Source organism: Zonotrichia albicollis, chromosome 5, assembly GCF_047830755.1.
Source record: "Zonotrichia albicollis isolate bZonAlb1 chromosome 5, bZonAlb1.hap1, whole genome shotgun sequence".
Taxonomy (NCBI): domain Eukaryota; kingdom Metazoa; phylum Chordata; class Aves; order Passeriformes; family Passerellidae; genus Zonotrichia; species Zonotrichia albicollis.
Window position 1 is genome coordinate 65,214,245 of NC_133823.1, and position 24,572 is coordinate 65,238,816.

The 24,572-nt window shown below is 55.1% G+C and overlaps 1 protein-coding gene and 1 long non-coding RNA gene across 2 annotated transcripts in view; both read left to right on the forward strand.

The window, feature by feature from the left end:
* Nucleotides 1-13,599, forward strand: part of LOC106629335 (uncharacterized) — a 65,289-nt gene extending 51,690 nt beyond the window's left edge. Inside the window, exons 21-25 of the long non-coding RNA XR_012580556.1 lie at nt 821-2,471; nt 3,545-3,661; nt 4,075-4,293; nt 4,739-4,822; nt 10,569-13,599. This is a non-coding gene — a long non-coding RNA (uncharacterized LOC106629335). The remainder of the gene's footprint in view (nt 1-820; nt 2,472-3,544; nt 3,662-4,074; nt 4,294-4,738; nt 4,823-10,568) is intronic.
* A 6,758-nt stretch (nt 13,600-20,357) lies between these two features.
* Nucleotides 20,358-24,348, forward strand: PRDM8 (PR/SET domain 8). Its single transcript, XM_074541966.1, has 4 exons — nt 20,358-20,492; nt 21,881-22,101; nt 22,331-22,562; nt 22,756-24,348. Exons 2-4 carry the CDS (start codon nt 21,883-21,885, stop codon nt 24,135-24,137), a joined length of 1,833 nt encoding a protein of 610 aa, XP_074398067.1. The 5' UTR covers nt 20,358-20,492; nt 21,881-21,882; the 3' UTR covers nt 24,138-24,348.
* Nucleotides 24,349-24,572: the final 224 nt, after the last annotated feature.

Here is a 24,572-nt window from a genome sequence, read left to right on the forward strand (position 1 = left end):
ACAAATTAACCCAGCCCTAGAAGCAGAAGCTTTGACGTGGATGGTCGATGTGCAAATGAACTCAAGTTCACTGCCAAGATTTACTGCAGAGAAAAGTAGTAAACAGAGCAGCTTACAACACCTTTGGGGTTATACAGTTCCCTTCTTCATCTCCAGCACTTGCAGATGATTTCTCCACATGTTGTCCTTTAACTTCCACCCACTCCCACCTTCTTTTTGGCCCAGGCTGGTTGGGAAGACCTCAGGCAAACAGTGCCAGGCGAACTTGTATCTGGGGATGAGCAAGTTGCCCTTGCTGTAACCTGGCTGTGAGCCTGGCCCTGCCTGTGGGTCCCCAGGAATGCTGCAGCACCAGGGTGGGGCCTGCAGGGGAAACCCTTCAGCGCTGTGCTGGGATGACCTTGGAGTCAAGCAGTGGTTTGGTGGCCGCACAGGCTGCCTTTTGCATAGACTACAGAGGGTCAGGAGGGCTTCGTTGCTTGTTAAATCCAGCTCAGGTCCAGGACGCCTCTGCCCAACAGCTGTGAGCCAGCCTGCTTTGTTCAGGATGCTCAGTGATTGCCAACATTTGGAAAAATGAAACTTGGGTTTGTCTGTGAGTGCAGCTGCCATGCTGATTAATTAAATCCCCTTTCTGACTTAGGTCTGGGATTGCCCTTCTGCCACATGATCCAGGGGCAACATGGAATGGGACAGCTCCACAGCCAGCTCTTCCAGACACCCTGAGCTGTGCAAACCCAAGAACAGGGGATTATGATGATGGTGGCGATCCTTGAGCCACGGCAGCTCACAGGAAAATATTTTTCTTCTTCTCTCACAGGATATGAACCACACATGGAAGTCTCATGCTTTGTAAAAGGAAAGAGAAACCAGAGGGGCTCCAGCAATTATACAAGATGCAGGAGCTGTTTGAGAGCTGCCTCCTGAAGGATTAGCTACAAATCCTTGTTCCCTTCACAGCTGTAGCCTTGTGTCTGTGTGCATCCTGTAAAGCAGTGTAGAAATGAATAAATAAAAAGGACAGCATTAAGTAACACAGGAACTCTCGTGTCCATGTGGTACTGCCTGCATCATCCAGATGGAAAGTATCTGTCTAGACAAATCTGGGAATTATGCAAGCTTGGAATTCCTGTATAGCTCTTCCTTTCCAACATCATGAAGCATTTGCAGTGCCCACCGAAAATACAGAAATACAGGGGAGAAAGAAACCCTTCAATCCCAGCAGCCAGGAAACCTAAACACTGGCAGTATGTTGGATGAGAGAAGGTCTAGGTGCAGGAATATGGAGCAGTGTCCCTGCTATGTGCAGGCTGACTGATCCCCGAGGAGCCAGGATGGTCCCTGGTGCTCACTCCTGTCTCAGCAGAAGCAGAGGAGGCTCTCTTGAGCTTCTTGTGGTTCTCTGCTGCCTGATGCCCTGGACAAGGCACAGAGCTGCTTGTTTCCACTTTTCCAGAGCTGTTTGTTTCCACGGTGCTCAGGCAAGCAGAAGGAATGAAAACAAAGAGGCAAAGATGGGCTGTCCGGTGCAAACCACAACAGCATAAAAATAAATCACTCCGCCTGGAAGAGCCAAAAAAAAAGCAGGACAGAAAACATGGAAATCCCATTCTGGCCCGGGAGTTGCTGCTGGCTCTGAGCAACACCCAGGGATCACTGGGGCTGGGAGCACAACTCTAGAGTTGCAGTGACCCTTTTTGGTGTTCTTGGGAAACAACGGCCCGGCCAGAGACAGAAGAATGGAGCAGCCAGGAACTCTGCCTGCAGAGCAGTGTAACCCAGGGCAGGGATGACCCAATTCTCAATATTGTGGAGAAAAGTCATTTTTTAAAAAGCCCAGGTCGTGATCCAGCAGTCATCCGGTTTGTGGCAGTTTTATCACTGACTCCAGGGAAGCAGGTTCAAACCTTCCAAGGTGCATCCAAACAGAAACGTCCCTTGTGGTCAGTTTGGGGTCACACTGGAGGAAAAGGGGCTGATGTTTGTACCCTGGCCCCTTCAGTGCTGCAGAGGAGAGTGAGAGAGAGCATTGTGTCAGTCCTGTCCTCCCAGGCCCAGGAGAGAAAGAGTAAAGAGCAACTGGGAGCCTGAGAGATAAAACAACGGCTTGTACCACTGTTTGGGGGCAATCAGGGCAATATTTATGCAGGGCCAGGGGGCTGCAGCAGGACATCACATCATGCCTGAGCCACCGTTGGATCAGCAGCCCGGAAAGCAGATGTGCCAATTTCCTGTCCTTGATGATGATGGGCCCTAATTACGCCAGAGCTGTGGCAATGTCCTTTCTTGTGTATGACCCCTAATTTGGTTTCATGAAGTCGTCTGTGCCAGGTTCTTCCGGCTGCAAGGCTGGGGCGAGTGACAGTCACGAAGAGCCCTGTGCTCTGTGTGCCCAAACACCTGGCCCGTGCTTTGAACCAACAAAATTCAACTGGGAACAAACAAAATTCGGGCAACTCACTGGGAGCTGGGTCAGTTGCTTGGCTTGACTTACCTCTTGCAGGTTATCATGCCTGCTGTATGTTGGGGGGAGCATTCCAAGACAGGTGCAGGCACTCAGCAGAGACCAGCACATGAGAGGCTGTTCACTTGTGGGGGGATGAATTTTGGAACTAGGGGGAAAAACACTCTCCTTTGTTTTTCCACCAGGGAGATTCCCTTGCTGGCATTGCTGCTGATGCTTTTTTCAACTTTTCACCATTCCTTTCCATGGTTTATGACAGTTTATTTGGGACTTTTATTCAATTTTTTCCCCCATTTTCTGTCCCACTCATAATTTGAGGAGTTCCCCAATTTTGAAGATTGCTAGCAGAGCATATTTTTTTAGTTTATGTATTTAAACAGAGGCTTCTATGGGTTTGGGAGAGGATTTTTGGATGGCATTGTGGGAGATTTTTCAACTTTTTTCTTGTGTGACATTTTGAAGTAGCTTCTTAGGGTTTGGAATTTTTATTTTTTCGTCCCTTCTTTTCCTCAGGAGCTCTTTGTGGAATTAGATTTGTCTTTTCATGTAGATCCTGCTTTGTATGGGTGGGGTCACTGCTCCTGATCCCAGCTGCATCCTCCAGGAGCTGTTTGTTGTTCCCTGATTGTGGGACTCTGATTATTGTTTATTGATTGTTGTGCTGATTACCAGCAGCTCCCATCTCTGGGGTGCCCAAGCCTGGGCATCACCCGGGCTTGCTGCTGCTGCTGGAAGAGGATGGTGCTTGGTTGTTTGGCACAGAGGCGCCATGGAGGTTTGCAGGGCAGTGAGAGGAAGAGGAGGGACTGCTCCCAGGACATCAGGGATGCACAGCAGGGGCTTGGTGGCCATGTGGCACCTGTTACTCCCTATGGCCCACATGGGGATGGAACCCACAACCCTGGCATTTTAAGCACCAGGCTCTCAAGAACTGAGCTAATTTGGTGTTAGCTCTCTTCGGGGTTTTAAGGCCTGACTAGATTATTGATCTGGTCTGGGGTTGGCCCTGCTTTGAGCAGGAGGTAAACCCGTCCGAGGTACTTTCCAACCTGACTGGGTGATTTTCCTTCTTGCTTACAGCCCCTGTGCTTGGCTGCAACACCGTTCCTCTGCCCTGTGTAATCTCAGGTTAGTGAAGATTTGTACACCAAACTCCACGTCTAGAGGATGTGCTTGGGGAAGCACCACTTAGAGGAGGTAGGATGGGTTTTCCATTGCAGTCAGCTCCTGGTTCTGCTGCTGTCACACCGCAGGGCAGGAAGGGTGAGTGTGGGGGTGTTTGCTGGCTGACTCACGGCCCTGCCTGGTTATTCACCAGCCAGATCACACCGCTGACTTGGCATGCATCAGCCTTGCCCTGTTCATGTGAGCTGCTCCCCTGGCTGCCTGGATGACAAGTGTTTCTGATCACCAGTGTAACTGTGCCGGCCTTAAGACAGGAGTGATGTGGCTGGGATGTGTCTTATCTGACTGATGTTTACATCTGTGTGACTCTGAATTACCTTTTCCTCAGTTTCTCCACATGTAAGAAGTTTACCTTATATGCACTCATGTCCTGTTATCTGCCATACAATGTTTTATCCTTTTCTCTTCTTCCTGTGTCTGGGCAGTTAAAATGGGCGGAGGTGGAGCCGTGCTGACTGGATTGCAGGCTTCATTTTCTGCAGTGCCATTGTCAGAGCAACAAATGCTACAAGAGCAGGAAGGGTCGTATCCCTCCCCCCAGGGACAAGCTGGTGAAGCAGCTTGGCAAGGACCTCGTATGTTTTCATGGATCAGCTTAGCAGGGTGCAGAAGATGGTGTGCTTGGCACTGCTTTTGAGGAACAGGTAGAGTTACCTGGCAATAGCCACAGAAAGAGAGCTGGGGTACCAAACTGTCATCCCTCCCGGGGCAGGATTTTCATGGTCCTGTTGAATTCTTGTGCCTGCACAAAAGCCTTTTAAAGGAAATGTTTTGCTCAGCAAAGCTAACCAAGAAGCAGAATGGTACAATGGTACCATGGCACCATAGCCCAAGACACCTGTAGTGACACATCTTGAGCAGGAAGGACCTTCAGTCCCTGCTGAATATATGCAAAGACTGGTTTACTTCCTTGGAAAACTCATTTCCTGAGTCGGAGACAGTGATGACTCGGTGTGCATTCACCTGGGCAGCTCATCTTGTGGCACAGACAAGCCATGGTGCATAAGCTTCTCAGTAGCTCCCTGCCAGCCCTGTGCTCTTCCCCTTCCTCTACTCAGGGGCACTTACTTGTTTTGCTTGCTATTCCAGGGTCTTGTGCTCCTGCCCTAGCAAGAACTGTTGGAAGCAGCTGCACTTCAGAGAATGAGCCAGAGTCACCGTGAGCTTGGAAAGGTACTTCGGTGCACAGAGACCAAAAGAAATGGGAGATGGTGTCAGCTGCAGTAAGTGAGCAGATGTTCCATGTTATGGAACCAGGCTGGTGCTCTGCAATGAGAATTATGCCCTTAGAAATCAAGTTTACTTGGGAACTCAGTGTGCCAGCAATGCTTGTCCCCCTCAGGATTTGCAATCTCAGCCTGTGTTCTCAGCACTTTCCCTGTTACCTGGGTGCTGGCTCAGGCTGGAAGCATGGGAAATGGTGGTCAGTTGTCCACAATTTGGCTGGGAGAGGTGAGCAATGTGCTTGCTGTACTCAGCATGTTTTGTCCCATTTGTTTTGGAGCTGCTTTGCAGGCACTGAGTGCAAGGTTGGCCACAGGCAGGAGTTACAGAGAGAGCACAGCTACTCTGAGCTAGAAACATGGCAACTGTTGATCAGTGCTGTCTGTGCTTATCTGCAGGAAGTAAGGGATAGCCCCCATAAATCCTGTCCCATAAATCAAACCCTCCTGAGCTCAGCTCTTATGAGCCAGGATCTTGGATGAGCAGCAGGGAAAGGTGCAGCTGAGTCACCAGCAGGGAGGGAGTCAACACCTTGCTGCCTCAGGGGAGCTTTTTGCATACACAAAGATCAGCCTGCTTTGTCCTTGTCTTCAGGCTCACCATACACACTTTCCCAGATGGGCAGGTGACATTAGTGCAAGGTATGTCCCTGGATGTGCACATTAGTATAACATGTGTGAGTGGGAATGCTAAGGGAGGCTGATGTTGTCTGAGGAATCAGCAGGAGATATCCAAGTCCCTTAGAGATTGCTAGCCAGTGTGGGCACGTGTTAGCAAGGCTGAGTGGCCACAGGCACTGGTGCCTTGCAGCCAGAGCAGCAAACCTTGGGGGTTAATATTCCCTTTTCCAGTTTCACTTTTACTGGAGTATAAGCCTTTACTGGAACTGGGACCCAGCATAAAAATAATGGCAATTTTCTCGGGGGCCTTGGCTGGGGTCCTTCCCCTGTCCTGCCTTACAGAAATAATGTGCCATCTCTGCTGCCCTGTGGTGACAGTTCCCATCCTCAGGTGGAGATTTTAGGGGTGTGCAAGAAGGCTCAACTTTCTGTGCCTCATTTGTAAAGTTCCTAGGCATCCTGAATAAGATGCACAACAAGAATCACAAAACAGAACACTGAAAACACCAAAATAAAACCCAAGCAAAACAGGCTAAAACCCCCTCCAAACCAGTTTTTCAGCCTCTGTGCTGAGGGAATTTTCATTCAGCATCTTGTAGGCAGTGTTTCATGTCTTGCAGAATGAAAGTTACTGAATGTAACTCATCAAGGCAGAATGCTGTGATATAATTTAGAAGCTCATTAGAGATCATAATCACAGTGACAGATGTTGGTGGGAAGTAAGGAACCATCACAAAGAAAAATAGAGAGCTGTTTGTCATGAGGGTACTAGATCATATGGGGGCAACATTTTCTGGGATATCTAAGGGATTCGATTATCACTTGGAGGTTTCCATCTAGATTTCTTAGTGTATAAATTGCTTGGAAAATAAGACTGAAGCACTCAAATACTGAAAGGCCTTTTCAAGACTTTGCTTGCAAGAGCCATAAATTGAAATGGTGTCTGCCAACCCATGTTGGAGCAGGGCATGCCCTTCTCTTGGGTGAGCTATGCATACCACAGCCTCTCTGAGTGTCAGATGCTGTGGGATGGGAGCTGGCTCTGAGGTGGGAGAGCTGTGCCTGGGTAAGGAGCAGTGGAAGCAGCTGAATTGTGCAGGTAGCTTGAGCGTGGGCTTGTGGCATGTGCTGCAGAGAAAAAGGCTTTTAAGGGTGACAAAAAGGTGTTATTTGGCCTGTTACTGGGGTGAGCATGAAATCATCACCAGATCTGGAGATGTGCACTCTTCCTTTGTGCCACCCACTTCCTCTGGGTTGCACCATCAGGGTTGAGACAGACTCTGCAGACCCTGTGCACGAGTAGTGACTCGGATGTGGCTGCCAGGGTGAGAGGCTCCATGGGGATGGAGCGGAAATCCTGGCCTGTCGGAAATCCTGGGTGGCAGGGCCACAGCAGGGGTTGAGCCCCCAATCCTAATGCTCCTGTGCAGTTTGGAAGGGCAGAGATGGAAAGGGAGGGCAGCCTTGGGAGGTGGAACTGCATGGCCTCAGTAGTGGAAGTAGGTTAACAGAATCATCACTGGGCTCCACTGGCATGTGGGCTCACTGGGGTGTGAAGTCACCTGATGGAAGCATTGCCCAATAATATAAATCCCCTAGCAGAAAATGAGCTTTTGTTGCTGCAGTGCTGTTCTTCTGAGGTGTTCCATCTGCTTTACGAAGAGTGTCTGACTGAGCCCAGCAACGCTTCCGTGAGAACAGCATCTCTAGTGACAGCTTCCAGCTGTCTAGCAGATGAGAGCACCCAGGTGTCGTGGCAAACGGGTAGGGAATTACAACCATCCCATTTCACTGAGAGAGGGATGCTCCCGCAAGACAGAAAGGGACCACCTAGTTGGTCTGCTAGAATGCCGAATGTCCTTAAGTAGGCACTAAAAATGAGGGCGTGGAGTGTGCTGTAAGCTCATACAAGGAAATATAAGAGAATAAGTCAAAATAGTTGGATTAATTGTATCTTTGGAATGTGGGCTAGGCAATTTTAGACAGTTTCTCCAAATGATCTTTAAACTTTTGTGTTAAAAAGATGAGAACCCAGCAGGACCACCACGGAGCTCAGCGTGGCACAGCCATCCCGACTCTCGGTGGCCCTGGCAGGGCAGGAGGGGCTGCCATGTGCCACAGGGCACAGAATGCAGGCAGAGCCCTGGGCTGGTGCTGTGGCACAGATGATCTCCATAAACTGTGATGACATTAATCTAATGTATGCGTTTTCCTACGAATGTGAATACCAACAAATACAAATCCCATGCAAATCAGGCGCTCGTGCAGTATGTGCAAGCAGCTGAACATCTGAGGACTCAAATATTATATCAGAAGTTGTTCACAGACATGCCCGTTCCAAAATTTGCTGTTACACTGCCCTTCTGTGTTCCCATGGGAACTCTCAGGTGAGGGAGAAATGTGCTCCCTGCTTCCCTTCAGCTAAAAGAAGCTTGTGAAGTAAAACCTGGCTTCCCTGCTGGATTCCTCCTCCTTCCCCAAGACTGCAGCTCCTTCAGATGCCCGGCTGCCAGGAAAGACTCTCCCAGCCCCTGTGGTTTCCCCTTGGGGTGGGGGGAAAGGTGGATGTTAAGCATTCCTCAGAAAAGGAAGCAGTACCTTCTGCCAACTGGCAAGGAGCAAGTGCTGGCACCAACTGCAGGAGAGAAATTATTCACTCATTCTGCAGGAGTGTGCATTGGGAATCCCTCTTCCAGTCCTTGCCTGGCTCTTCCAGCTGTGCCTGCTGCAGCCCAGGTGCTTGAAGGGACCTGGGGGAGTGTGTCCCCAAGGGGCTGGGAAGCTTCCTGGGATGGTGTCTCTCGAGTGAGAAATCTTTGCATCTCTTAACCGAATGAAGAGGGAAGCTGAGAGCTTTGCCAGAGGCTGCAGGAAGGGAAGGAGGCAGTGAATTTACTGCCCCTCAGCCAGCACCATGGGGAATTCAGGCTGCCAGAGGAAAAGAAAAAGGTGGGAACAAGGGTGACCTGTGCAAGAACACCAAGTGTAAAACCCCTTAGTTCAGATTTTGGGGTTGTTTTTGTTTTGTTTTTTTTTTTAGTTGCTGCAGAAAGCAAGCAGTTTCAAAATGGTGCTGGATCTTGTAAAATGAAGTCTGATGGATTCAGCAGGGTTTGCAGAAACACCCCAGGAAGAACGGGGGAAGGTAACCCAGCAGCTCATGTACAGGCAGTCAGAGGTGATGCCATCCAGGTGGAAGGACTGGGGTGCAGAGACATGGGCCTCAATGAAAACAAATAATAGGAGAGGCAGAAAGATGTGTTGTTGCAAATACCCAGTTGCTCAGGTTATTTTTTCCTCATGAAACTATAGTGGCTTGTGCAATCAGGATGGGATTTAGGAAAGGGAGCAAGCCTGTCCAGGGGGTTATATCCCACATGGAGACTGTTCTCCCTTAAAAGGGGCCAGATTTTGTGGTGGCATAGGGAGATTGCTGAAGGGAGCTGTGAATGGCCCTGCCAGGAGAGGAGCCTGTCCTGGCAGTGGCAGTGGGTGCTTGCATGGCTCCAGAAAGGGGATGCCTCTGGAGCACAGGAGTACAGCTTGGAGGGATGGTTGGGTTTTACCTGCTCATCCAGAGCTCATGGATATGATGAACAACATACCATGAAACCCCTTCCAGCTTTCCCCTTACTATCCCCTCTGTGAACTCAGCTGCTCAGAGGGTTCCAGGGGACTGCTGACTTCTGTGCTGAGAGAAAATAATCTGGTGTCTCTTAGGCAGTGGCAAATTGTGTGGGCTGAGATCACATTTACTCTTAGCCACAGCCTGCAAGTATTCCATGCATAGCCCCCCTTAATGAAAAGCCCCAACCTCTGCCAGCAGGTTAAGAGATAGAGCCAGCAACCCCTGGCATGTCGATAAATCTTCTTCCTGAGCTCATCAAATCCCCAGCCTGCCTGTTCAAGAGGGATTCACAAGAGGCAATACCAGACTGACCTTTGTGCTGCCATAAATGCGGCCGCACGTGAGCCAGCTCAATCAGCAGGCTCTTTTTTTTGGCTCCCTTCACTCAGGGTAGTTTGTCTCACCCGGCAGCTGCAGGATCACTGCAGCATCCTGGCAGCATGATGTGAGGTGCTTGCCTTTCTCTGTCCCCTCCTTTGTCAGCTTCTTCAGGTGGCTTTTCCCAGGCCTCCCCTTTTGGACCCTGTGGGACTGTTTTTCCCTCTCCCCATGACTGCCTGTCTTTCAAAATACTTTGTAATTTTGACAATGTTGATTTTTACTGCAGTAAGGGAAAAACGTGGCCTTTTTTGATGGCCAGATTGCATGTTTGTTTGTTCTTTTATTTTTGGCTTCTTAGAGCTTTTTGCCATTTTTCACTTTCTAATTGTCTCTTTTTCTAATCCAGGCACTTATGCTCAAAGCCAACATTTCTTATGGCAATTTTTTATCACCTGCTGGCTAGAACAGAATAGGGAAAAAACAGATTCTGGCTGAAGGACCTACAAAAGTAGGATAACATAAAGGCTTGAAGGATTTGATATTTGAAGGATTTCTTCTGTGATAGAATAGAAAAGAACTGTTTAGAAGTGAAAGACCTGGCTGCAGGCAGAGGTCTGGCTTAAGCTTTAGAACAGAGTATCTCTGTAACATGAGGGGAGGAAAGTGGGATCCCAGTTTATGTCAAAGGGGGAAAAAACCTACCAAAAAGGAATTGCTTAGGCACCCAGATGGTTTGCAACTCAGGATAATGCCTTGGGGGCTGGCAGCAGACAGGAGGTAATGAGCAGGTCTGATGTGCAGGGGAAGTCAAGCAGAGGCGGTGGTGGGCACGGGACTCTGTTGAGGGAGGTTGTGCTTGCTGAAATGGGGTGCTGCAGTGCAAGACTGGCAAGGAAAGGAGCAGCACTGCTCGGTCTCTTGGGAAAAAGGCATCTGTGTGTCTTGAATAACACTGTCATGTCTGGAGATGGCTGAATTTTTTCAGGACCCTGTAGGGTGACAGTATTTCGCTGAGACTGTGTGCAGGGAGTCCTGGGTTTGTTGTTGTTTTTAACATTAGGTAAGCAATAGACTGGAAAAGCCACGTGTTTCTTGGAGGCACTGGTATCTCTCCCCTCCTCCCAAGGTTTGCCTGGTCCCCTGGTGTTGCCCGGAGCTCTGGGGATGTCAGGAGCCATGCTTCCAAGGCAGGAGCGAACTGCAGAGTGACCTGTGAATGGGCTTGCTCACTCCCACAATTTCAGCCTCTGTGGACACTGACAAGCCAAAAGACAGAGGCAATGGTGGCAACAGGTAATGTTAAAATGTTGTTTGTGAATGGGGAGGCTTAATGCTAAACAGCAACATTTTGGAATCCTTCAGCACAGCAAGATCCCAGGCAGAGATGACAAGCTTTTTCTGCAGATGAGAGGAGCACCAGGAGTAGCACTGTCAGAGGTAGGTCATGGAACTAGGTGTTGATTGCTGTGTACCTGCTGGTGCACAGCCAAGGCAGGAGGGAGGGCTTCTGCCTTGGCTGATGGGGTCTGAAGCCTTTAGTGTTGCACAAGTGCTTCATGTGAGCCCTGTGCACTGCCCCGCCACCTTGGCATTGGTGCTGCCAGCTGTTCTGGGAGCGGCTGCTACCATGGACCATCCCCTTTGTCTGAGCCCTGGCTCACCAGGACCGATCCCAGCCCAGGTCAGAGTTTGGCAGCCACCATCCACCTTGGACCACGTGTCTGGAATTCTCTCTTTCCACCCCAGCTATTGTTTCTGAGGGCCTTTTCACAAAAGCTTTGTCCGCCCGCTTGCTTTGCAGTAGCCCCTGAGCAGGGCCAACCCACCCGTGTTCCCTGGGAGGTTATTCCTGGCTGAACAAGCTTTGCTCCATGCAGCTGATCTGCTTAAGTGCACTTCCCTGCCTTGCTTTCATTCCACTAGTGAGGCTGCAGAGATAACGTCTGTCTTTGTTCTGATGCGAGACCCTTGCGTAGGTACACAATCTTCCCCATAGTGTGTGCTTCAAAATAGATAAAACGCCTTTTCTGAATTGCAGCTTAGATGGATTTTGATAGAGAGGATGGGGGAATCGTATACAGAAGGAAAAAATCTTTTAAAACGAGAACGGAAGCAAATATAGTTTAGTAGTATACTCGTTACAGAATGAACAGCATATTGTATGTGCTGTGTTAGAGGTATGTTATGAATAACAAAAGCACTGGAGCATTTACATATTTGTTTTCAGAAATCCTGGCAGTTGGATTTCACCATTCTGCGCCTCTTTGCCAGAATCACTAAACAGTGGTACATATGGCTTCTGAAGTACCATATGCCGTGGAAAACGTTAGCTGATGCCTATACTGATGCGACACGCTATAGTCTTTATTTAGATTTTCTTGCAGTTTTGAACAAAGAATATTAGATCATGCAAAACATTGTGCAAGCAGTATGGAGTAGTACATACAGGAAAACATAATGCATTGTGCCCAGAGAAAAGCCGGCTAAGAAAAGGGGAAGAAAGGGGGGTGTCGGGAATTAGAATGTGCACGTGCCAAGAAATGCATCAAAGGGTGGGACGGGGCTTTGTGCGGCCAAGGCAGGAGGTTTTGCAGTGCTTGAAGCAGAGTCAAGAGCCAGAGCTCTATGGATGTGCGGGTTTTGAATCAAGTCCTGTTTCTGAGAGGTGCTCCCTGTTAACAAAAAGTAGCACTCAGGCTTAAATCTAAGTACATGCTTGAGATCCTCGGAGAGCAAAGGAAACCCTGTGCATGAGTGCTTTCCTAGAGCCCTCCTTGTTAGGAGAGGGGATAACTGCTCTCTCTCCCATATCATTGTCTGAAAATGATGATGAGCACAATGAGATTGGCGAGAAGCGTCTTGAAAACAAAACAAAATATAGCTTCCAACACTGTGACCGCAGAGCCCAAGCTGGCATTAAAAAATGAATCCAGGCTTTTGTTTTGACAAGTTTTTTAAGCAATTTTTCTCCCCCAGTCGGCTTCATCTCGCACTCACATCAGCCGAATGCTGAGGGGAGCCTAGTGCTGGGGCTGTGGGGAGTAGCCAGAGGAGAAGGTAAGCCTGAGGAAAAGGAGAGCAAGGAGGTGTTTCTTGGCACCATGGCTCCCTGCCAGAGCAGCGCCTCACTCTCCCCTTTCCCTTTTCTCCTGGCTCCTCTGTGTGCAGACCGCCCCGTGAACACTTAATAGGCTTAGCTTTAAGCACCGGAGTAGATCCAGTGGGATTACTGGAGTATTTAAACGAAGGTATAATGTTTGAACAGGAGGTAGAAGCATCGTGTCTCTGTCTCTTGATGTGGCTCCTGCTCATGCAGCCATGCAGTTCTAGTGTCTGAGGTTGGGGGGTTATGGGGTTCACACTGCCTCTGCCAGAAGGGTGTTGGGGTGTATGTGCTGCAGCGAGTATTGAACCACCAAAAGTAGGAAATTGGGGAAATCTCTTACAATGTGCAGACATTCCTTGGTTGAGGCTGACCAGCTAACCAGAACAGAGACAAACCCAGCACAGAAACAGAAGGTGGATGAGGCTGAGTCCAGAATGCAGCCGGAGCAGAACGACTTCCTGGGGAGGCGAGAGCAGAAGGAAAGGGCTCACAGCTGAGCTGTGCCACAGATGGCCAGGCACAGGATGCCGGGCAAGCCGCTGCCTGTGGGAAGAGCACGTGTGGTGTCGGAGATGGGCTCCACCATGGAACACTTGTGCTGACCTGGGAGGGCTCTTGGTGTGTGTGGGCATTTAATAGCACAGGTAATGGCAGAGAGGCTGGTGCTGGGGAGGGGAAGCCCGTGATTCCCTGCCTGGCTGAGAGCAGCATGAAGGGCACTGCAAGCTGCCAGTGGCCTTTCATGGTGCAAGCAGAACTATTGGAACACGTAAGAAACTGAGGCTGTCACAGGAATTATCTGTGAGGCGAAAGCTGTGTGTGTAGGTAGGTAGCATCTCACACACTTGATGAACCACTACCTGAGTGGATATGGACAGAAATAGAAGTCAGAATGGGAAAACAGGGCTGAGGGGAGCTTTCACTGAGCATCTATTTGAGGTTGCCTCCCAGGCTCCCTGGAAAGCACATAGTGGCTCAAAATCAAGCTTCATTATGTGGTTGTAAATTTGCTAAATTAATAAACAGGGAAGATTGACATCTTTACATCTATCTCTGATTGAGGTGTTTTAATTCCTTTGTAGGAACAAGTACCTTCCCAGAGCTTCTGAGCAGAGGAAAATGGAGCCTCTCTTCCCAGAGAGTGACGTTTGTAGCAGTGCCCAGCAGATGCTCCTTCCTTCCACCTCTGGTCCCCACATCTCTTGCAGGGCAGGGCGGGGAGTGCCCAGCCTGTCCTGGGTGTGCAGCTGCCCCTTTGGGCTGTGAACCAAGCTGTCAGGGCCAGCACTGAGACCGCTCTGTCACGAGCAGGGCGGCTGTCTGGGCTGCAGCAGGTAGACCCCCAGAGGGGCAGCACATCTGAGCCAGGCTGGCCCCGAGCAGGTCAGTGCAGCTCCCTCCCCTGGCCCGGGCGGTTTTCCTGGCTGGCCTGGCACCGATCTCCCTGCGTTGCTGTGTGTGTTGTCCGTGAGCACAAGCAGGCCATTTGCTGCATTAGCCTCATTATGCTTCCTTTCCAAAATGCGCCCACCGCTGTCTGCCTTGTGGTTTGGAAAGGGGTTAACGCTTTCCCCTCCCAAACCTCAGCTCACCAGCACATATCCCTTGTGCTGCAATTATTGAATGACACTTCACAACTTCATCTCCTCTCCTGCTACATCTGCTTGCTGCTCCCATGTGCAACCTTGCTCACATCCCAAACATCTAAATGCATTGTTTCCTCTGTTTCTCCTGCCAGCATGGAAAGGAGCCATCCCTGAAGCAGGATTGCCTTTGAGCTGGCAGCAGACGAGTGATTGGCATTGGGCAGTGCTGCTGAGACTCTGGCAGGCCGTTTAGCAGAGAACCTTGGCTAATGAATGTCATCCACACCTAGCAGATGTGCCACTGCCTGCCATGCCAGATTTTTGACATAATACAGGGCTGCTGGACACGACAGTGCTCGGGAAAAGCCAGGGAGGGACTTGTGCCTTCAACGTGGCGTTTGGTCCTTCTCGTGCTCTGCAAGAGAAACGAAACCTGCAGAAGGGAGGGAGGCACAGCCGCGTCTCCCGGCCCTCCACCCTGGTTTTATCGGTGCGTAAATCCTATTTGTGTCGCTTTCACTCCTGTGCCAGGCAGTCTTAAAACCCACCCTTTTCTTTTGGTCCCCTGTGCTTCCAGCCCCGGCTCCTGCTGGGCCCTCCCGCCGGGTCCCGAGATGGGGAACCGAGCAGGGGGCTCAGTGCCCCCCCGGGAGCTGGGATGGCTGCGGGCAGGTGCCTGGCACCTGTATCTCGCCGCCGGCAGCATCCCGGGCTTCGTCTTTCCTCTCCTGCCCTCCATCGGAGGGAAGCAGCATTCGCCGGGCACAGCGTGGGGCCGGGGGGAGAGACCGGCCCCCCGGGCGCCCCGAGGCCCTCCGGGTTTCCGGGACTCCCGCTTACCCCGCCCGGCGCGGGAGTGAGGACGGGGCCGCCTCCTAATCCCGGCGTAATCCCGGAGAGCGGCAGCAGAGCGGGCGGCCGCTAATCCCGGCCCGCCGCCGCTAATCCCGGCCCGTGGCCGTGGGTCTCCCTGCCTGCGTCCCCGCGGGGTGGGGGCGAAGTCCCGCCCCAGAGCGTGCGGTGGGGTGCCGGGTCGAAGCCCCGGCTCTCAGGGGACGTAAATCTGTTAATTACCTAACTCGGTCATTAACCCGCTGCTTGCCCGGCGGGCGGCGGCGCGGGAAGGGGCGGGGGCCGCTCTCGGGTGGGCGCTGCCGGCCCGGTGCTCCCGCAGCCCCCCCAGGCTTCTGCACCCCCTCTCTGGTCCGCCACCCTCGCACCTCCCCGCCTCTTTTTTGGGATGACATCGTTGCCGGCTTTTTCTGTGCTCCCAGGAGCAGCGCGGCGGGCGGTGCCGTGAGAGGGGTCCCCTCAAACACTCTCCAGGGAAGGCTGGGGCGGCTGCGGGACGTGTCCTGCATCACGGGGAGCTCCGAGGGGCGCCTCGGGGTTGTTCCCTCCCAGCCGGCTGCAAGCCAAGTTCAGTGCGGCGTGGCCGGGGAGAGCGTAATGGGGGGTCGGTCCCGCCAATATCGTACCCCAGTCAGCAGTGCTCCGGCTCGCTGGCTGCCAGAGCTCAGCCGCCGATGCACCGTGTAACGCGGGTCGCTTTGCCACTCTCTCCGGTTTTTTGGTGGGGTTTTTTTTTGTTTTTTTTTCTTTTTTTTTTCTTTTTTTTTTCTTTTTTTTTCTTTTTTTTTTGTTTTGGTTTGGTTTGGTTTGGTTTTTTTTCTTTTCTCGGCCTCTTTATCTTTCAATTGCAAAGCAATTAAAGGTTTGTATGAATCTGCGAGCATCCCTCCCCGCGGGGCCCTCTGATGCCCGCTGTATTGCCCTTTAGATGCCTCTTCCTTTTTTTGTTTTACAATTGTTGTATCAATATAATGCTTCCTTTCTTCCTCTGTCTCTATAGATACAGATATACAAGGCAAACCAAAGGTTTCGGCTGCTATTCAGTGCCTCCTCATTTGTCCCAGAGCCGTAACAGTGGTGCCCTTTCTCTTCTGGCTGCTTTTCCCTGCTTCTGGAGCAGCAGTTATGGGAGAAGCAGATGGCTACTGATTGGGTGAGCTTTGTGGCTTTAATACTGAATACTTTATGGAAAAGGACTTTATCATGCTTGGTTGGTCAGAGGAACAACGGGATGAGATTTATGACTAGAGAAAATAAATCTTTTTAAGTTTCAGGCTCCTTCACACACCCCACGTCAAGTTGCTGCAGCAGAGCTGGAGCTGAAATCCTCTGCATCTTTATTTTTTTCCCTCCCCCCCGCCCCGTCTGTCTGTCCTTTCACTGCTCTCCCCACCCCCTCTGCGCCAGGCTTTAGCAAACCTTTCCTAACTTTAGGGACTGTCACTCGCTGCAGAGGCCAAGGCCTCCAGAGCCCCCGGGCAGCACCAGGAGGGGAGAGGCCATCCCTGCAGGAGGATTATCCACCTGAGGGAACATGCTGGGCACTCAGCTCCTGCCGTGCGTAACTCAGCGACCACCCAGGGTCCGGCGGGGAGCTGTGAGTGACATCCTCACGGACCGACAGCAGAGAACTCCTGTGGCCACCAAAAAGACGTGCAGCCCACCACTCTGAGCTCAGGTGTCCTGAGGAGATGGAGCCCAGCACTGCCCCACCCCATGCCGGTCCCAGCATGGGACGTGCTGGTGGCACACACAGGGACAGAAAGGCCCAAGGGTGTACAGGAGGCGGAGGCAGATTTCAGTCCTGCAGGGATTCCCCTTCTTCCATTTCTCTCCCTTTTCTGTCCTTCGTAGCCAATCATGTCTTCTGTCAGGCTGTTAAATGTTTGAAGGAAGGTGAAGCTAGGTGAAAGATTTCCAGGTTTTAAACCTTGATGCTGCTGTCAGGCCAAGAAAGGAGGAGAAGCAGAAAGCCTGAGAAAAATAATTCTGAAATAGAAAGTCAGCAGTGATAGAGGGCTATGTATGAACCGTTTAACCAGCCACCTGTATTATGTTTATTAGTGGTCTAGGGTTATCGGTAATAAAAAGAATTCCTGTGACCCTTTGGTGAATATGCAAATTAATATTTCTAACCAGACTCTGTGTTTGCTTGGAAGAAAGTAGAAGGGAAATTCAGGCACAATTAGGGATGAGGAAAAAGCCAAGATGCCTGTGGTGTATCTGAACCATGAGAAAGCAGGTAGGGAAAGTATGTCAGCTTCCTGGGGAGCAGGAGCATTGGCTCCTTGGGGTGAACCACAACTAAAGGTGGTATCTGGCCCTTTTTAGGGATTTGTGGCATTACAGTGACCTGATCCGGGAGTCCAGCACCGGTGAGGTGGGGCTGAAGTGCCAGAGGGAATAGGAAAGGACAGGAATCCTCAGGTGTGTTTGGGAGCTGGGCTGGAAACAAGGGAGAGCACTGGTGGTGTGCCTCAGCCGTGGCAGGGACCTGGAGGTACTCAAACGTTCATCTGGATGTGGGTCTGAGGACTCCCAGTGGGCTCCCCATGCAGAATGAGCAGTGGGGGAAGTGCCCCTCCTCTCTGTGTCCCATGTCTGTAGCATGATGGGATGTCTCTGGCACCCCAGCATAGGGCTTCCCCAGAAAAGGAGCCATCCATGAGCCTGGTGACAAGCAGAAAGGATGGTTTCAGTCATTCAGCTGAGGCCCTGATTTATTTCCACTACAGAGGCCTGTCTGTCTCCAGGGAAGGGAACCGTTCTGGCTGCATTTCTCCAGGCACCAGGAAAGCTTGTGGCTCCACATTTCGTTTTAAGTGGATTTTCCATTCCACCTGGTGTGCACCTCCCGGGGAGCACAGCTGGCCCTGCCCCTGGCAGCAGCACGCAGAGAGGGTAGCAGAGCAGTTCAGAGCATCCTTTTGTGCCCCCTCCTCACAGTGCCCTGGCCCCGCAGGAGTGAGTGTGGCTGGGCTTGTGTGCCTCTGGGAACTCGTGTGTTCTCTCAGTGATGTTATTTTATGAGTGATTTTATTGCAGTCACCTGGGAGCTGACTCTCAGCTGTGTGTCTCCTCACGGGAGTAACCACACACCCGTAGGCCTGGTGCATGCCACGACTCAGGCAGTGTTTCCCAAAGGATGCGGGAGTGTTTCTGAGCACAGGTTGAGCAGCCTTTCCTGGTCCCTCTCCTCTCCCCTTCCTGCGTGAAGGTCAGGGAGGAAAGAAAAGACTGGCACTCCCGGGAGCAGGTTCTCTGTCCCTTGCAGCCGTCCCCACACTAACTCATCGCGGGCAGAAGAGGGTTATCACTGTGGTTAGTGATAACGGTGTCCAAGCATCCAGGCATCCCCACTCTGCCAGCCCCGCAGCCACCTGAATCTCCACCAGGTCCCCACCCTGGCTTCCGCGGGGATTTGGCCAGCCCAGCCCCTTGTGAGCTCGGGTCCCGGGCTTGTCCGCTGCTCCTGGGGCTTCCCCTCGCCCGGGAGCTGCTCCGTGCCGCGCTGGTGCCGTCGAGAGGGGCTCGGCAGAGCAGGGCTGTGCTTTTGGAGGGCGGGGAGTGGCGAGGGATTGCCGGCTGCGGAGGTCCCTGGAAAAGCGGCCGGAACTCCTCAGCCCGGGTTGCCCCTGGCTCTCCGCAAGAGATTTTCTGGAAAAATAAGCGAATAGGAAATACATGGATGTACCGAGATAGATAGGAGCGTGCGGCAGCCGGGCGGCGGCGGGCAGCGATCGCACGGCCCCGCTGGGTGACACCGCGCTCGCTGGTAGCGCGGCGGGGACCGGATCGGGCCCGGCGCACCTGCCCCGTGTCCCCCAGAAATCCAGGTGGGCAATTCCAGGAGGTCGGGAGAGCGCCGCCGGCGCCAGGCTTTGCGGGGTTTGTGGTGGGGGCACCCCCCAGCAGAAACTCCAAAAGAAAGAGCCCGCGTCCGTCCCAAAGCCGTTCTGCAGGTCGAAGGACGCTGTTCCCTGGGATCCCCTTTTAGAGTGGCATCAGAGACTGGATAAAAGCTCGGAAATTCCTGCGCGGTCCTCTCCAGTCCCAGGGAATTTCGGTAGCTTGGATCACGCCAAAGCGATTTCGAGATCGTATATGTGCTGTGGTGTCCCTTAAAATTCTCGCGAATAAAATCAGCGCGTAGGTTTTCTTTCCCCCCACTAATGACAGTCATTCGGACAATTTATATCTTACAGCGAGAGCTGCAGCACTGACGGAAAAAAAAAAAAAAAGGAAAAAGAAACAGGAATAGGGAAAAAATAAACCAACACCACATTTGAAGCAGAAATTGACATCCAAATTTTTAGACTCCCATATTTTTAATGTTATGAGAATCTCCCTTTTAGGAGACGCTGCGTTTTGTCGAATTAATAAGATAAATGTTGAAAGCATATTATATGCAGTCTTTAATCCTAATGCAAGGAAAATCGTAATTATGTGGAGGATAAGTGAATTTGAAAGCCAAACATCAGCCCACTCTCTGCAAACCCCGCTCTGTTCGCCCCTGGAAAACGCTTTGTCTCTCTCTCTCTCTCTCTTTTTTTTTTTTAGTTTAAGGGGTTTCAAATTCTATTTTTAATTATTCTTTTTTTTTTTTTAATCTGTTTTATGTCTGAAATGACGACGATCAGGGAGGGACCGGTAAACACTTTTCCATGCGATAAACCCCTTATTTCGGCACAGAGCATCCGCCCCTCTGTGTTCCCCGAAGCTGCGTGCGTGTCGGTGAACGCGGGAGCCCCGCTTGTGCAGGGGGAGAGCCCGTGGCCGCCCCCGCCCCGGAGCGGCTCGGAATGGGCGGGGGGCTCCGGCCGGGGCTGCCTCTGCCCCGCTCCGGCGGGGAGCGCGGGGCTGCCCGGTGCCGCTTCTCCGCACGCCGGGCCCTCGCCGGCCGCCGGCAGCGCAGGAGGGCCGCTCCACTCCGCGGAGCCGGGCACGGGCATCCCCACTCGGCTCCGTCCCGTCGAGGAGGTATTTTTTCCTGCGTGTCCGATTGCCCCTACCTGGCAGGTGCGGGGACAGGGCGGGAAGGCGCCGCCGGGATCCCGGCGCCGGGCGGAGCGGCCGTCGGGCACCCCCGCTCCCCGCCCCGCATCCCCGCCGGGCCGAAGCGGAGCCGCGGCCCCAAACACGCTCCCTGCCCCGGCAGAGGGTCGGTGGGGGAAGGCGCCCCGCGTTTCCCACCCCTTTTCCCGGTGGTGCCCGGTGGCGGCAGGTCCAGGTGAGGGGCGGGCGGGCGGCGAGCGGGCAGCCCCGAAGGGGTTAACGGGAGGGACGTGGGCTGTCACGCGTCATTGGGCAGATTATGTGCAGCAAACAAAAAGTGTGTGTCTGCGTGCCAGCCCCTCACTGCACCGGGTCCGTCTGCACCGCGCGCCTCCCGCTCCGCCGCCCGCACGGCCCGGCCCGGCATGGAGCGGCGCTGAGAGCCCGAGGCAGCCAGCCCGAAGCCGCCTTTGTGCCACTGTCGGGGCGAGGATTATCCCCACCATCCCTGGTGAGTACCGGCGGAGGGGCCCCGCCGCCCCCCGCCGCCCCGGAGCGGGAACAATGCCGGGGATGGCCGTGCTGCCGGCGGGCCTGCCCGGGCTGCGGGGACCGGCGGGGGAGCCTCCGGGAGTGGCCCCGGCGCCGCCCGGCCCGGACAAAGGGCGGCCGGGGGGAGGCAGCGCCGCGGGGCTGGGGGCGGCCCGGGGAGCCGGGGAGATGCGGCCCCGTGGGGAGCCGTAAGGGGCTCGCCGCCGCCGGGAGGAAAGTTCGGCGGGGGCCCCTCGCCGCCGGTGGTTTCGTTTGGCGAAATCGTTCCTTCGGGGAAGGGATGCGCCGGGCAGCGGCGGAACGGGGAGGGCGCCGGGGAGGCGGCCGGAGCGCCTTCCCCCCCGGCCTCCGTTCCCGGGGAGGGGCCGCGACCCCCGCCGCCGCTCTGGGAGGGGGTGAAGTTCCCGGCGGTGCGGGTCGTACCCCGAAATCGCGGGGGGAGCGGCGGCTCGGCGGAGCCGTGCCCGGTGCGAGCGGCGGCAGCCGTCAGCAGGCGCACCGGGAGGAGCACCGGTCTTTTCCCGAGCCAGCCCCAAATGACGGATTTCGATGGCAGATGGGGCGGGGGGAGGCAGCCGTGCGCTAATCTGGTCGGGAAGGGCGAGGGCACCGCAGCCGGGCGCGATGCTCCCTCCCCGGCCTCGGCGGCGCCGCCGGCCCCGCACCCTGCCCGCTGCCCGCGCCCCGCCAGCTGCCCGCCGCCCGCATCCCTCCCCTCGTAACGCGCGGCAGCCGGGGCTCTCACCCTGCTCCATAAATAAGCGTGTCGAGGTAAAAATAATTACCTCTGCTTGCTGCTTTTAATTAAAGTCTCGGAGGGAAAGTGCTGGATTATGATAATGAGCAGCCATACGTTCCCCTTGTCGCGCGGAGCGGGAGGTGAGCTGACACGCAATCGGCGACAATGACAAGCCGCTAGAACCCACCCGCTCCCCCGGCGTAGCCCGCAGCCCGGCCCGGCGCCGGGGATTGCACGAGGGAGACCCGGCGCCCGCTCGGGACAGGACGTGGCCGGTGGGATTCCCGGGTCCCTGCTCAGAACCAGCTCCGCCGCGATATCTAAAAAAAAAAATAAATCGGCGCGGCAGAGTCCCAGCACCCCGCCTCTGCTCGCAGCTCCGAGCCTGCTTTAAATTTTTTTTCAAACCGGAGAAACTGCTCGCCTGCTTTTTTTTGTCTTTCTATCTTTCTATCTAATTTTTTAAAATAATTTTGGAGGTTTTATCGTAATGTTTTATTTATTAATTCAAGTCGATTTTATTTTGTTTTCCGGGGCATCCCGGTGTACCGCTGAGCGGGACCCGCTGCGGTAACGGGGCCCCTCTCTGCCCCTCTCTCCGCCTGCAGGGATGGAGGACGCCGGCGTCCAGCGGGGAATATGGGACGGGGATGCCAAGACGGTCCAGCAGTGCTTGACTGACATTTTTACCAGTGTTTACACCACCTGCGACATCCCGGAAAATGCCATTTTCGGCCCCTGCGTCCTGAGCCACACGTCCCTGTATGACAGCATCGCCTTTATCGCCCTCAAGTCCACCGACAAGCGCACCGTCCCCTACATATTCCGGGTAAGAGCCGCTCGTCCCCGGGCCCAGCCTCTCGCCACGCCGGCCGGTGCCCGCACGCGTCCCCGCCGCGGAGCGCAGGTCGGCCCGGGGAGCCCCCGCCGCCGGGAGGCTGTGCCCGAGGGCAGAGCCGCGCCGCAGCCGCCGCTCCTACTGCTGCCTGGCCCCGTGCTGTCGGTTCGTCGGTCGGTCTGTCTTTCGGTCCGGTGGATTGATTACCGCGGGTTTTCAGGTGGACACGTCGGCGGCCAACGGCTCGTCGGAGGGGCTGATGTGGCTGCGGCTGGTGCAGTCGGCGCGGGAGCGGGAAGAGCAGAACCTGGAGGCCTACATCAAGAGCGGGCAGCTCTTTTATCGCTCCCTGCGCCGCATCGCCAAGGACGAGGAGCTGCTGGTGTGGTACGGCAAGGAGCTCACCGAGCTGCTGCTGCTCGGCCCGGCCCGGGCCCCCGCCCGCACCAACGGTGGGTGTCCCGGGCGGGAGGAAGGAGGGGGATCCCTGCCGCCGGGGGGAATCGGGAGGCGGGGGAGGGCTTTGGGATCCCCCGCTCCCGATCCCCAAACTCTCGGCGGACATCCCGTCGGTGGCCCCGGCTGACGGTGCTGTTTCTCTCCTTCTCTCTCTCTGTGTCTGTCTGTCGTGCCCACCCGACGCAGGCTCGCCGCCCTTCGCCTGCCCCGAGTGCAGCCAGCGCTTCCAATTCGAACTGCCCTTCGCTGCACACCTCCGGTTCCGCTGCCCCAAGAGGCTGCACGGCCCCGACATCGGCCCCGCCGCCGAGGCCGCCGCCGCCAAGGACGGCGCCGGCAAGGAGCAGGAGCCCAGCAAGTTCGGGAAGCCCGGCGGGCCGCCGCACCACCCCTTCCCCGGGCCCGACGGCGGCCCTGCCGCCAGCACCAAGCCCTCCACGGACTTCCACAACCTGGCGCGGGAGCTGGAGAACTCCCGCGGCGGGCGCGCCGGCTCCCCGGGGCGGCCGGCGCCCCCCGAGGGCGGCCCTGAGGCGGCGGCTGGGAAGGCGAAGCGGCGCTTCCCCGAGGAGGAGGAGCGCGGGCCCGGCGCGGCGCGGGGCCGCTTCCCGGCGGAGCGGCCGGGGCTGCCGGCGGCGCCCAAGGAGGAGCCGGGCTGCGCCCCGCAGCAGCAGTACCGCGCCGCCGGCTCCTACTGCGGGCTGGAGGAGGGCGGGCGCCTCTTCGCGCCGCCCAGCCCGGAGACCGGCGAGGCCAAGCGCAGCGCCTTCGTGGAGGTGAAGAAGGCGGCCCGCGGCCCCGAGCCCGACGGCGGCCCCGAAGAAGGCCCGGAGCGCGGCTCTCCGGGCGCGGGCGGCGCGGAGCCGGGGCTGTGCCCCCGCGGCGGCGCGGGGGGCCCGCTGGCCGCCCGCCTGGACGGCGGCAGCCCGGCGCGGGGGAGCGCCTTCAGCACAGTGCCGCAGCTCGGGGCCGGCCCCGGCGGGCCCGGCGGCGGCGGCGGCGCCGACGAGAGGAAAAGCGCCTTCTCGCAGCCCGCCCGCTCCTTCCCGCACGTCCCGCCGCTGGTGCTGGGTCCCAAGCTGGGCGGGCTGGGCGAGCCCTGCCCCGACGGCGCCGCCGCCCCCGCCCGCCTGTACGCCGCCGAGGCGCTGGCCGCCAAGCTGCCGGGCGGCGGGGAGGCGGCGGGCGGCGGCGGCGGCGGCGGCGGGCTGCCCAAGCAAAGCCCCTTCCTCTACACCACGGCCTTCTGGCCCAAGAGCTCGGCGGCGGCGGCGGTGGCGGCGGCGGCGGCGGGGCCGCTGCAGCTGCAGCTGCCGTCGGCGCTGACGCTGCTGCCGCCGTCGTTCACCTCGCTGTGCCTGCCGGCTCAGAACTGGTGCGCCAAGTGCAACGCGTCCTTCCGCATGACCTCGGACCTGGTCTACCACATGCGCTCCCACCACAAGAAGGAGTACGCGCTGGAGCCCCTCGTCAAGCGCCGCCGCGAGGAGAAGCTCAAGTGCCCCATCTGCAACGAGTCCTTCCGCGAGCGCCACCACCTCTCCCGCCACATGACCTCCCACAACTAGCGGGGACACCCCCGTCCCGGCCCCGGGAACACGCCCGGGACCCCCGCGCCGGGGACACCCGCGCCGCCCGCCTCTCCCACCCTTCCCCTTCGATGCACGCGTTTCCACAGTCCGGGGAGGGGCGGGGAGGGCAGCGGGTGAGAAGGATGAGAAGGTGAAGAAGAAGAAAAATGAAGGTAAAAGAAAAAAAAAAAAAAAAAAAAAAGAAAAAGAGAGAGAGAGAGAGAAAAAAGAGAATCACCGGGAAAAAGAAAAAAAAAATTACTTAAAAATACATTTTTTAAAATGTCATATATTGCAACATATTGATGCATTTGTCATACGTTTCTACTTAAATTATTAAGCACTTATGGTTTAGATGTAATAATAATTCTATGTCAGGGTAAATTTTTATTTTGGATATGAAGCTAAGGGCGAGGGGAGCGCGGCGGGGCC